Source organism: Mesoplodon densirostris, chromosome 13, assembly GCF_025265405.1.
Source record: "Mesoplodon densirostris isolate mMesDen1 chromosome 13, mMesDen1 primary haplotype, whole genome shotgun sequence".
Taxonomy (NCBI): Eukaryota; Metazoa; Chordata; class Mammalia; order Artiodactyla; family Ziphiidae; genus Mesoplodon; species Mesoplodon densirostris.
Genome location: NC_082673.1, coordinates 84,713,453 through 84,727,172, shown reverse-complemented (window position 1 = coordinate 84,727,172; position 13,720 = coordinate 84,713,453). Strand labels below are relative to the sequence as shown.

At 47.8% G+C, this 13,720-nt stretch overlaps 1 protein-coding gene across 1 annotated transcript in view; it reads right to left on the bottom strand.

Moving 5' to 3' along the window:
• Positions 1-13,720, bottom strand: part of TG (thyroglobulin) — a 239,070-nt gene that overhangs the window by 154,314 nt on the left and 71,036 nt on the right. Inside the window, exons 27-29 of the mRNA XM_060115916.1 lie at positions 9,442-9,606; positions 2,110-2,175; positions 1,072-1,152 (exon numbers count right to left, since the gene is read on the bottom strand). Coding sequence (XP_059971899.1) covers positions 1,072-1,152; positions 2,110-2,175; positions 9,442-9,606 — 312 coding nt within the window. The remainder of the gene's footprint in view (positions 1-1,071; positions 1,153-2,109; positions 2,176-9,441; positions 9,607-13,720) is intronic.

The window sequence follows — 13,720 nt, the reverse complement described above, 5'->3', positions numbered from 1 at the left end:
GCAGATGGAGACAGGGCTAGGATTCGAACCCTGCTCTCCTGACCTGAGGGCCACACTCTGAATCAGGACACAGCCCTCGAGCCCACAGCTCTGTGGACGCAGAGAAACCTTGTAACTGCTGAACAGCTAGTATGGGATGAGCCCCAGTTGTAATGATTTATGTACATGATCTCATTTTTATCTGCACCAAAGCCATGGGAAAGGGAAGAAACTACCATTGTGTGGGCATCTGGGGATATTATGTACCAGGCAATGTGCCAGGTGTCTTCCCTGGTATGTTCTCTATAAGAGGATAAGTGGAAAGCAAGGTACGTTCTACACAGCAGGAATCGGGGCTCATAGGAGGTGAGCAAAGTACCCATGGCCGTGCAGTTCATAATGAGTTGCCAAAAGCCACTCCAGCCCTAGTGTCTCTGCTCTGCAATGTGTTTCTCCCATCGGTGTGCTGTCCCCCACCACCGTGCTGCAGGCTGACCTGCCTCCCCTCTCCCCACCCCCTCCTCCCCTCCCCTCTCTCTCTCTCACTCTCTATCTGGCTCTCTTTCCCTCTCCCTCTGCCCCCCGCCCCGACTTTCAGCTCCACCTAAGGAACAACTGTAGCCTCGGGCAATGGAGAAGCCTCAGACACCACACACACTCTGTCCCTAGGAAGCTGTGGATTTACATCTTCCACTGCATAAAATGACTGTCTCTCAAAAGACCCTCATAGACATCTCATTCATTAAACAATTCCAGAACATGAACATTTTGCTTACATTCTTCAGCGTGTACATAATCGAAGGCACTGATCACCTTCAGATGAACCTTGCTCTTTACTGGTTTTTTGCTGGATTTGTTATTATGGTTGTTTTCTTTCTCAGCAGCAGTGGCGCCTTGGCAGTCATTTCACCTTACTTTTTGTGCCAATTGCCCCTCCGAGGAGTGGTCCGTATTTACGAAATGGATAGAGGGGGTCCATGGCTGCAGAATGGAGCAGTGTTCATGGGCCCACTCATCGACCAGCCCCTTGGCATCACCATCTGTCTCCACAGGCAGACACCAAGTATATTGAGAGGTTTGGGGGGGGGGTACCTGTTTCTGCTGGAGATGCTGCCCTTGGTTCCACAGCTCTCCTGCACCCCATAGACTCAGACCGAGACCCCATGTCAGAATCTAGGAGAAAAAAAAAAAAAGGATTGCTGTTCTAATATTGGGAAGAAAAGGGGAGATATTCCTCTGGTCAACAAAATGGTAATGACAATGTAGGAAATCCTCATGGTCCACAGCCAGGTGCCCCAATACAATCTGGAACAAATCCAGTGGCATAGATCTGCATTCTTTGGCCTTTTGTGGAACGTCAGCCAACGTCTCCATAAGATAACTATTATTGTCCTTGATATTGGAGGAGGGAAGTGGTACAGTGGCCGAGATCTTCCTCATGCCTCTCACCCAGCACCTAGGACCATGACATGTAATGATCCCCTGCCTGTCTGCTCCCTCCTGAGGCTGGGGCCCTTTCCAGGTCAAGGCTGTGCCTTACTCATCTCTCTCACCATGTTAGACTCATCCCACATGCCTTTCACAGTCCCTGGCTCTGAGAAGGCACTAGGTCAATGTTCATTAAATTCAAAGGAGAACAAACAAAGCAGAAAAGAAATGCCAAATATGCATTTCATCTGAGCCCAACCTGTCCCATGAACCCACGGTAGCATCAGCTCTAAGCAGGAGCCCATGGCACACCCACCTGGGGTCCTGTCCCTCACTGAGCCTTGGGGAAGGAGGGGACTGCGGCTGAGGCCCCCTGGAGGAATGCTTCCTGTAGTTTGTGGTGGCCTCAGGGCTCCCATCCTACTAACAAGGGCAGCTTGTGGTCAATGAACTTGATCTCACAGGAACCAGTGCTTACTTCCTTCATCCTTCCTGAGGTTTCCACACTTTTCATTTTTGTTTTACACTTTGGTATCTTATCTGATGAGAGTTGGGGCCCTTCTATCCACACAGAGAACTCACTTGGAAAGTAAATCTCTACATTGTCTCTCTGGGGAACAGAGTGCCCTGTGAGTGAGAAGTGGGTCCAGACCGTCTCCTGTGATCAGTGTCCTGCTCACCCCCTCCCACCACAGAGCTTACCTTTCCAGAGATAAACCTGCTGGAAACTGGTAAAGGTGCTCTGGTTTCCTTTCAGGGGTGTCACACCTGCAAAGAAGATGTTGATTTGTATGAGCTTGAGTGTGCTTGCTCCTACTGGGGACCCACCATGATCATAACTGCATTACCTCCCCGACACTGGCCCCTCCTGGGCCTGAAACTCTGTTTCCCACACAAGGCACATCCCAAAATCTTCTCGAAGCTTTCCTCCAGCTGCTGGTACAAAACCAGAGCTGGCCAGAATTATGGATGTTAGCATAACTGATGCCATCTTGGGCCCCTACAATCCTTTCTGTCCTTCCACTGACCCTGCCTAGGGCTATACTGTGCCATAAATCACTTCTCTGTCATCAAGAGCTTTGTAGTTAATAGATATTGTTTAATGATCATTAGGTCCAGGTGGCCTCTATGCTCTGGTAGCCTCCAAACAATGATGAAGACCTTGGCTGATGTATTCCCAGCACCCATGAGACTAGTTACCCATTCATAAATCTTCACTTAGGAATGCACGTCCTGTTTTCAAGCACGTGCCCCCTTACTCTAGGTTAATTATAAAATTGTCCTGGTGGCTCCTCAGTAGTGCAGAGTGCAGTTACTAATGCTTCCAGATCAGTGATGCTCAATCCCCATCCCGCCCTGTGAGTAAGTTACCCTATAATAAATAGACGCATTGATTATTTCGAGCTGCCTGCCTCATTTTACAGTGTCAAGATACCGTCTCAGTTCAGTGGGCACTTTTCGTTCCCTCCATCCTCTAAAACCAGAGCCCACATGTCTTTCTTAGAGCACCAAAGGGACTATTGTGGGGAGGGGTCAGGATCCTGTGACACTGAGAATCACTTAAGGAACTGTGGATTGGTTTAAAGTTAACCAAACTCATAGAAGACTCAACAGCTGTGTTAATTTTCCTTGTCACTTATGTCCTCTGAGACTCTTGCCCCATTGGCAAATGGGGATGGTATTTGTGAGGCTGGGAATGTCTAACTTCAGTCTCATGCTCAACCATAATTTTCCAGCTCCTTGAATGTACTGTGAGCTTCCAGGGGCTGAGAATGGGCCTTATTCCTCTTTATATCACCCACACCTATTACTATCCCTGCCACAGAACCAGCGTTCAGCACCGTAACGAATGCAAAGAACCAGCGTTCAGCACCGTAACGAATGCAAAGACAAATGAATAAGGAAAACAAAGCAATCAATGATTTTCAGAGCCCACCAAGCAAATGCAGAGCCTCATCTGTCCAAGCACAAGAAGGCTGGCCACCAAATTAGTTTTCCTAATGCAGACTTCTGATCCTGCACTCCATTCCCCAAAACTTCCCCAGTTCAATATTGTTGATGGTGAGAAGATACATAGAACAGAAGGAAACCTTATCCCTCCTCTTCCTGGCTAATGGTTTAGACTGTCCAGACATCGTTCCATGCCTTCCACAGTAACTGAGTTAAAATACCCCTGTTACACAAACAGGCCTGCAGACTCTGGCTTATGTGATCTGCTCTCTCTGTAACCAAGGCTGCAGAAACACACACACATTTAGAACTGTGGGGCTTTGGCATGGAGCCTGACTCTCAAGGGTTGATGGGTGTTGTGTGGTCTTAATTGACTTTAGGACACTTCTGCAGAGATCACGTGCTACATCTGGGGTGGGGGGGAGGGGCGCCTGGTATGGGTAGTTTGAATCTACGACGTGGGAGTGGGCATGATCCTAAACTGGAAAACCTAGGTTTCAGAGTCCATCTTTTACAGGCCATTTTCTCTTCTCTGTATCACCACTTCCACCACGTCTCTACTTATATTCCTTGCCCTTCCTACATAAACTACACTCCTGAATCCTTGTCTCAGGCTCTGCTTACTGCTAATGACAGCTACTGTAAAGAACTAAGAAAGCCATCCTGTGTGTAGGTGTCCATCATACATCTATTCCAGATGCACTTGGTTACCGTGAACATTATAGATGCATGTAAGTTCCTCCACTCAGCTCCCAGCACCCCAAGGTAGTGACAATCATTGATACAAAACAGACTCCCACAAAGAGAACGCCAGCCATTGGGCTGAGCCTCACCATTAATCAACAACATGAAGCCTTTGGGATGTAGAAAAAACCCAGGAGTATTTCTTCCAAGGCCTGTCTTTCCTATCCAATTTTAAATCCCTGTGGGCACTAGGGGACGTTCAGTCTGCCTATTTTTAAATTCATCTGCACTACAAGGTGTTGTCAGAAATGAGGCACGTGCAGCCCCAGAGCTTCCCAAGCCTTTTTCTTAGAAATAAGAAGATGATCCAGCCAACACCAAACAGCTGAAAACACCCGACATGTCCATTGGGAATTTGGGAGATGCAGACCCTGAGTGGACCCTTCAGTTGAGACACACGTCAACCTGGCACCAGTTTAAACAGAAATTGGTGACAGGAAAGAGAAACCTCACAGCCAGTGAAACGTGCTGATAAGACTGCCTCTGGGTGATTTGTGGGGTAGCTTGTTTTGGGGTGTATTTGTTTGTTCTGGGTAATATTATAAGTCTACCCTACTCCCATGGAGCAGGAAAGGGTTGGTTGGCTTAAGAAATGAGGAGAGAAGTGCTAAAGGGGGTTCTTTGTCCCACAATCCTTCATCAGTCCATAAGATGAGCAAATAGGAGGCCCACTATACTTTAATAATGTGCATATCTGTCACCCCAACTAGCCTGTGAGCTCCTTGAGAGCAGAAACCACTCTACCTGTCTCTGTAGTCTACTACCTGGCCTGGCCTCACACCCAGCTGCTTCTCAGGATGAGTGATAGCTGGGCTAGCTCAGCAACTCCCCTCCCCATGGCTGTCGTGCCCCTCCCAGCTCATCTCTGCAGTGCACACTTGACCCACTGCCTTTCCTGCACCTTTTGTTCCCTTCTCCCCACAGCCCTTTAAAATCTTGAAATAGAATATGCTGGTAGATGACATTCATTCCCCAATATCTGGAGTACAGCAGCCCCAGAGAGATGTCCAGGGAGCAAAATTCTCAATTACCAGACTCCTTAATTTGCTGGTATGATACAAGGATACCTCTGAAGCACTTTAATGCTTCCAGTAAATTAGATGCAGGGCCATTGCAGCAGATACTGAGAGATGCCCCTGACAGCTCTGGTCTCCAAAGCTTGAGTTGAAGCCCCAGCCATGGCACTTAATGCAAAGATAGTTTCTTGAAGTGTGACAAGTCACAGCTATGAAATTCACTCCCATGAGCAAAAGTGTGATATAACCTCACACTTCTGCCTCAGATTGCCTCTGCCTCACCAGATTGTCAAAAGGATCAGTTGAGTTGATGGATGTGAAAATGCTTTGTAAAATGCAACACAGATACTGACGCGCTGACTATTTGAATTTTTTGTGTTCCGTTGGGTTGTGATTTCCTACAACTGGCAATCAATTCACTTACATTTTATAAGAAAATACTCATTCTCCATGAACCACCTGCTGAAGCAGACCCTTGCCATACCGCTGAGCTGAACAGTGAGAGCAGATGTCCAGACCCGACATCCTACAGAGCGCCTCTGCTGGATGTGCAACCGGGGGACCAGGGACTTGGGGTTTGGAAAACGATACCTTAAACTACAGCCTGTAGAGCACGTTAGCACTGCCTTATGTAATATATTTAAAAAGTGTGCCCCCATTTTACAGATGAAGACCCTGACGCTCAGGGTGGTTAGGTGCTTTGAACAAGATCACGGAACTGGGGGATGGGTGGGGAAGCAAGATTCAGCTGCAGTATTTTAAATGTCAACCATTGTTCCAGGGACTCCAGTACCTACTGAGTGCCCACCTCGCTCCAAGCACTACTCCAAGTGCTTCACGTGCTTTCCTCCTATAATCCTCCCAACCTCCCCAGGCATCAGAAGTCACCATTATCCTCATTTTATAATTGGAAAGACCAAGACACAGAGAGGTCATATAACGAGTAAGCATTCACACTGGGATTTGAATCCTGGGGTCTGATTCCAGAGTCTGTATTTTAAAGACCATCTAACCATCTGCAAAATGGAAGGAAGAGGCTGGCCCTCAACCAACCGTGGGAGAGATAGAAATCCTCTTTATCATCCCTATCCCCTTCCCACGTGCTACCAATCCACTCCACAGTGTCTCCTTCAGTTGTTCAGATACCTGGAATCCTCACTCCTCTTTCCCTCCATCAGTATCCCTCCATCAATATCTGCCGGTAGGAAAAGGTACTTATCAGCTCTTCACACTCTAGTAAGAATTTAAATCCCTATATTTATTTTCTCAAGGGTTAATTGTACTTAAGGCTGACGTCTTACTGTGGGAAGGAAGGATTTGGCCCTATTGTTCCCAGTTGGAGGCGGCCTCCAGATCAGTCTGTGTGCAAGTCAACCTTCAATTTGGAACATCATGAATATGCCTCAGGCTGCCTGAAATCCCCATGCAAGGGTTCCCTTCTTAAAGCTTTGCCAGCACCCCAAAATATATATATACACAGAGGGCACTGAAAAAAATAAAGAACTTCAAAAGTCTTTGGTAATCACTCCTCCTCAGGGAGGCCAGACAAGGGCATAGTCTTCACCTCTTGGGCACGTACCAAGCACACACTCTGTGTTAAGCATTTCATTCTGGATTTATTGCCCATGAATGGATCATATGTCTTTCTTCAATTGCTCGTTTCCACACTGGGCTACCTCTCAGAGTAATGGATACCATGTGTTTACTATCCATCATAGAAATAAGCTATTTGATTTTACTTACCCCAAAAGAAACTAAACCTCATGGAATTCCACAAATTCTGCAATATTTTTTCCAGGCTTTGGTAAATAGGCATTCCACAGATACTATGTATATTCTCTATGCCAGGTTTTATGCTCCATGGTGTGAATCCAGAAATTAATAAGACACAGTTCTTATTATATATTATATAGTAGGTCCAGTTCTTAAATATAACAAAAAATGACAGATTTTTAAATGATAATAAAATCATCTAATATTAATACTATGTGTCAGATACCATACTAAGTTCTACACGTGTATCATCTGTAAGTGCCAATATAGGGAAGCAGTTAAGAACGTCACTTTGGAGCCAGAATGCCTGGTTTCAGGTCCCAGCCCTTCTACGTGCAAGCTCTGAGACCTTGGAACAACCCCACTTCTGTGTGCTTCAGTGTCTTCAGCTGTAAAATGGGGATAATGATAATAGTGCTTCCCTTTTTTTTTTTTTAATTAAACTTTATTTCCTTTTTGGTTGCACCACGTGGCATGCGGGATTGTAGTTTCCCGACCAGGGATGGAACCCGTGCCCCCTGCAGTAGAAGCGCGGAGTCTTAACCACTGGACCGCCAGGGGAGTCCCAGTAGTACCTCCCTTAAAGCACTGTGTTGAGGATTCCTGAGTTAGAACAGCTCAGGACCTTGGAGCAGGACCTGGCTCCTACTGAGCACCATGGAAGATGTTTCTATCACCATTGCTATTGTTTACCCCCTCCTTTCATCTTCACAACCCAGGGAGAGGGAAATTGTCATTACCCCATTAGCAATTAGGCCTGAAGATATTTACTGGCTTGCTCAAGGTCACACAGCTGGTGTCCAAAGGTGGGATTCAACACCAGGGGGCAAACTCTCAGCTGGGCCAGGGAGAGAAGCAGCCAGGCAAAGGCTCAGTTTAGATGCACTGCCCACTGCACTGTCTAACAGAGCAATGCATGGAGCATGCACAAAGCTCTGCAGAGGAGGAAGCAATAAGCCCTGCAGGGGTAGTCAGGGAGGGCTTTTGGAGGAGGTGACATTGAACTCTCTGCCATTAGAACCCCAAGGGCTGCAGTACACTGAGAAGTGTGGAAACTTCTCCGGGAGAAAGGACATGGTCTCTGCCAGCCCTTAGAGGACCACCTTCCAGGGCATCTCACGGCTCCTTTGACCTCTGCCCAGTCCCCTTCTCTCCTCTATCTGGCTGACACCAGCTCGTGCTTTCACCCCTCTCAACTCAGAGGGTGGACTGGAACCATGGGGTCAAGTTCTGAGTTCACAGGCTGGCAGATAAATAGAGCAGAGAGGAGACAAGATGGAGCCAGGCTGCCCCCAACCCCGCACCGGGTCCGGAAGAGGTAAGTGAGCAGCTGGGCCCCGTTCACACTGAAAACTCAGACTCTCCAGGTCAGAAGGAAACGTCCAGGTCACCTACTCAGTGCTTCTCAAACTTAGCGGGCATGGCATTATCCAGACAGCCTGTTAGAACAGATTCCTGAGGCCTCCTTGGGGTCTGGGGAGAGGGCTGAGGATCTGTATTTCTCATGATCATCTGGTGATGCGAAGCCTGCCGGTCCCGACCACACTGAGTAGCCCTGGCGTGGTGGTCCCTGGCTCAGGACAGAGCAGTCTCCACTCCTCCCTGGTGGAGGTCTGCTGAGAGGCAGCAGAGGCCGGGGCTTGGGGAGGCAGAGAGAGAGCTGACTGGCCGCCGGGACCTCGGGTGCTAAGGCCCCTCTCTGTAAAATGAGGAGGGGGGCGGATGATCTCAGGGGTGATCTCTAGATCCAGTGCTAATATGCTTATGGAAAATGTTGGAAGAGCTTCTGAAAGAAAAAAGGGCAAGGAGCAAGCTCAATGGTTATTTCTGTCATTGGAGCCCCTGTCGGGGGGCCGACAGTTCCTTGGGCCCTGTATCTAGGACGGGCAGTGCGGTGGTCACCTCCTGGAAGTCCTTGACTGACAGAGGGGAAATACGCCCAGGGAGATAGCCCTGGGGGACAGACCGCATCTTTGACCCCAGTTCCTCCCCCCGCCTTGTAGTCACACATTTTACACTGGACTTTGCAGTTCCTGCCACTAAAGGATGGAGTATGTGTCCCCGCCCCTGACCCCAGTCGGGCCGGGCAGTGCAGTAAGGCAGTGGTGACAGGGACAGGTCCAAGCCGCAACCTTCAACGGCCTGGCTTGTTTCCCTCGTTCTTTCCTGACCCTGCCCACAGGAGAACGTGCTCATCCAGAAGAAGAGGCACGTGAAGTAGGGCCAGGCCACCCTGGCCAAGTCCAGACAAGAGCGCTCAACCACCAAGTGACCCCCGAGACACGTGAAAGAGCCCGGCCAAGGTCAGTGCAGCTGCCCTGCTGAGCCAGCCTCCCCCATAGCCAACCTGTGGCCCCAGAGCTACGTCATGCTTCCCGTGGAGCGCTGCTGAGATGCTCTGGTTGTTTTTTCTGCCCCTTTTGGGTACAGTTTCTTTTCAGAAGGATAAACACCTCAGGGTATGGAGAGGGCTCACAGCAAAGGAGCAGACCTTGCTGGTGAGGACAGTTCATTGTGAAGGAATGCACACGGGCAGAAGGCAGAGGCTTACTCTTGAACTCCTGGCCTCCCAGACGCAGCGTCGCCCGGCGGCTGTCTTGCTCATACGTCACCCCAGGACACGCAGCTTTAGCCTGGGCTTCCGAAGGGTCCCTCCAGTCTCTGACGTGGCAAAGCAGGACATCGGGAGAGCTCAGCAACCCACAGATGATGGGACCTACAGAGTCATGAGAGGGGAGAGAGGTCAGTGTGATGGGGACCAAGCAGAGCCCCTTTAGAGACACGCGTCTGTGCCCTGAGAGGCTTGTAGGCTGTGGGCAGGGAACAACTCCTCGGGAGTGGACACCGGAACTCAGGAGCCTGGTTTTAACTTGGGCTATCGTTCCCCAGTCGTCCTGCAGTTGTCTTACTGGCAAATTCCTGAGAGGAGGGACACCACCTCCTCCTCCATGAGAGCACTTCTTCATGGGGACAGCAGCAATGACACCTCTGATACCACCAGGGGTCTTACTGCCAGAATCCCCTGTCTCCATTTTCCATCTTTTTGAGGCTTCAAGGAAATAAACAGCTCTCTCTCTGTCTCTCTCTCTGTCTCTCATTCTCGTACACACACACACACACACACACACACACACAAACAGGAGATCAATCTTGAAGGAGCTCAGGAAGCAGTATTTAGATTCAAAGTAAGGAACTATTAAAAGCCAAGCGCTGTACACCCATGGCACAAGCTTCCCTGTTAGGAAATGAGCTCCTTGTCTCTGGATATAACCAAGCCAAGGCTGTGTGCCCACATCCCCGGGACGCATAGAGAGAAATCCATTACCAGATTTGGTAATTGGAAGGCATTGGACTATTTTGTCTTGAATATATCTTCTAAATCTGAATTTTTAAAAAGCTACCCTAATGTTATGAATTTATTCAGTAGCAGAAAATCCTACCCCCAAGCTAACTGAATTTGATAGTGATTTTAGTTAGGTAAATATAAGTAACTCAAATGTTTTGGACGCCTGTGATGTGCCAACCACTATGATAAGCGCTTTAAGTATATTAATCTCCTTAATTCTTACTGACATTATTATTTCCATCTCACAGATGAGGAAACTGAGCTTCATATAAGTTAAGTACATTGCCTGAATTTATTGAGATCTAGAAATTAAATACTTTATGTATTATTTGGATACATAACCCTGTTAGGTAGTATAGTTGTTCAGATTCTCCTGGGGAAAAAAGAAAAGAAAAGAAAAAGGAAATATACCACCCCGCAGCTCCTATTCCCTTCTTTATCCTAATTTATATCCAAATCCAGATAAGTTTCAAACTTCTTGCATCAAAATTTCCCCAGTGTAGATGACTCATGGATGTCTGGCTTATGAATGTGACATTTTGTTCTCTCCTGTCCCACTTTCAACCTGAGTAGTTAAAACTAATCGTCATCACTATCATCAGCAGCATCTCTGTGGTAAAAAGTTACCTGAGAGACCCACTAACTCGGTGGTTCTCAAACCAGGGTGTTTAGACCGATTATATCAAAATCACAGAGAGAGTTTTGAAAGTGCTTGTTCCTGGGCACCAACTACAGAGGTTCCGACTTGACAGGTCGCAAGGGTGACATTTGGGAATTAGTCCTGTGACTAATTCAGCACCACAGGTGATCCTAGCACACAGCCGATCCCAGAATCCCTGAGCTGGTGAGGTCACTTCACTTCACAGATGGGGCTGTTTGAGTGACTGTACAGAACTAGAGGAAGGACCAGAGGGCAGTGAGTGCCTCGCCCGGCCTGGCCGGACCCAGAGCCGGAGCCGAGCACAGGGCAGCAGGGGTGCGTAAGCGCCTGCCGAGAGCCCAGAGGAAGCCTGAGCTCTGCGGCTGCCCCTCTCTGAAGCCAAAGAAAGAATCATGGACTTAAACAAGAGGTGGGGCACGTTTTTTCTCCACCTCTCAGACCTGGGAAGAGAAACGCAGGCAGCTTTCTTCTTTAACTAATGCTCAAGTGTCGATGAGAACACCGGGTGTCTGAGAGGTGGGCGCCAGCTGGAGATTTGAAATCACTTTGCTGATCACGTGAGCCAGCTTCAATTACGCTCCCGGGAGCCTCAAGCCACACAAGTGCCACTGAACCCCATTTCCAAGTTGCCTCAACTCGTTGTGTTATTAGTAGGCTCATGAAATGTAGGTCCAGAAGCCTCATGAATTTTCACTAATAATTATCAGTGGAAACAAAGCCATTTCAGGGTTGGAGGTTGGAGGGGCTGGAGTCTTGCAGGGAAGGAGGGGACGGGGACGAGGGGGACTCTGCAAGAAATTAAATGCCCTTCCAGACTGCAGTAAAATCATGTAGCGGGATTCTGTTCCTGGTCATCAGCAGATCCAGCCAAAGCTTCACAAGTTAAAATTCCAGGACTGCCCATCAGACGAGACTGGGAAAAACATCTGCCTGATGTTTGATGTGTGTCACAAAGAAAAGCTTAACTTGCAGCATTGCGAGGTGGTTGTTCAGATCAACATAATTCACGGATCACGGGTTACACTGGGAGGGAAAGACAGGCAAGCTGCTAGCCAGAAATGTCATGGAAAAAAGGATTGTGTGGGCTTACTGCTCCACAGAACAAAGTAATTATTCCATAGATGACCCTAAGGAAAATGAAGTCAACCTTTCCAATTTGAAAAATCCTGTGGTCTGGTGAGTAATCGAACATCTGGGGAAATTGTGGTATCCTCAGAAAAAACATTAAGATTAAAGAAGGCAGAAAGCACCCTGGATTTGAATTGCAGTGTTTCTAAATATAGGCACACATAAAGAAGATATATACAGACACACCTCAGAGCAGTCACAGGTCTGGTTCCAGGCCACCACAATAAAGCAAATGTTGCAAGAAAGTGAGTCACATGGAATTTTTGGTTTCCCAGTACCTATAAAAGTTATGTTCACACTATACTGTAGTCTACTAAGGGTGCAATAGCATTACGTCTAAAAAAACAAAGTACATACCTTACTTTAAAAGTGCCTTGTTGCTAAAATATGCTAACCATCATCTGAGCCTTCAGCAAGTTGTAATATTTTTTACAACAGTAACATCAAAGATCACTGATCACAGATCACCATGACAAATGTAATAATAATGAAAGAGTTTGACAAATTTTGAGAATTACCAAAACGTGACACAGAGACACAAAGCGAGCAAATGCCACTGGGAAAATGGCACGATAGACTTGCTTGGTGCAGGGTTGCCACAAACCTTCAATTTGTAAAAAAACGCAGCATCTACGAAGCACAGTAAAGTGAAGTACAATAAAATGAGTGTGCCTGTGTGCATGTGTCCGTGTATATGTGTGTGTACAACATCTATTTTTTTGCTTATCTAAACACTGACATGAATGCGCATCACAGAACCACAAAGCATTAAACCTAGAAGGAATTTTAGGATTCAACTTACTTCAATCCACATTCCTGCCTGGGCTCCTTTGACCTCCAGCAAAACATTCTCACTGTAGCCTCTGTTGACCACTGCGAGCTGACCTCAGCACTTTTCAGGAGTCACCTTGTTTGAACACCCAGCAGCATTCAAAACTGTTGACAACTTCCTTCACCTTCCAACCGCCTCCAGTCTGGTTTCTATGACCTGCTGCTCTCCTGGGTCTCCTCCTCTCTGTCTTCTATGCAGATCCTTCATCAGTTATGTAGATATTCCCCAGGGATCAGTCCCATCCTCCTCCATCTTCTCACCCAGCACCCCCTTCCTAGGAAATCCATCTGTACCCACACCTCTGCTACTACATCAACGCTGGTTGCTCACACATTTCGATCTCCCACCCAGACTCCCTCTCTGAGCTCTGGATCTTTTGTATCCAAAAGCTCAGTCCACATTTTGCAAATGTCTTAAAGCCACTTCATACTTAGCATATACCCCATATGGACCTTCCCAAATCTCCCTTTCCCATCACCAAATCGGACACCTGATATCTTCCATCACTCACCATACAACTGTCCCACCAGGTGACCAAGCTAGACAGCCAACAGTATCTACCTCTGAGTCTGGAGGGAATGATGTACAGATGCTGGAGTTGATCATAGCCTTGGGTCTGTAGACTGATAAGTCCAGTGTCATGGATGATGCTCTCCAGAATATGCGGTCTCCCCGACTGAGCTCAGCTCCCAGGGACACCCACTCTGACCAGACTCTCTCTCCTCTCTTACCATCTAAACATTACCCATCCTGCAAAGCCTGGATCAAGTCTCTCCTCTTCCAGAAAGCTCTCCCTGACCACCAAGCCCCCTTGACATCTCCCTCCTCTACACTCAAGCCTCCTACAGCCTCAGACACCTGTG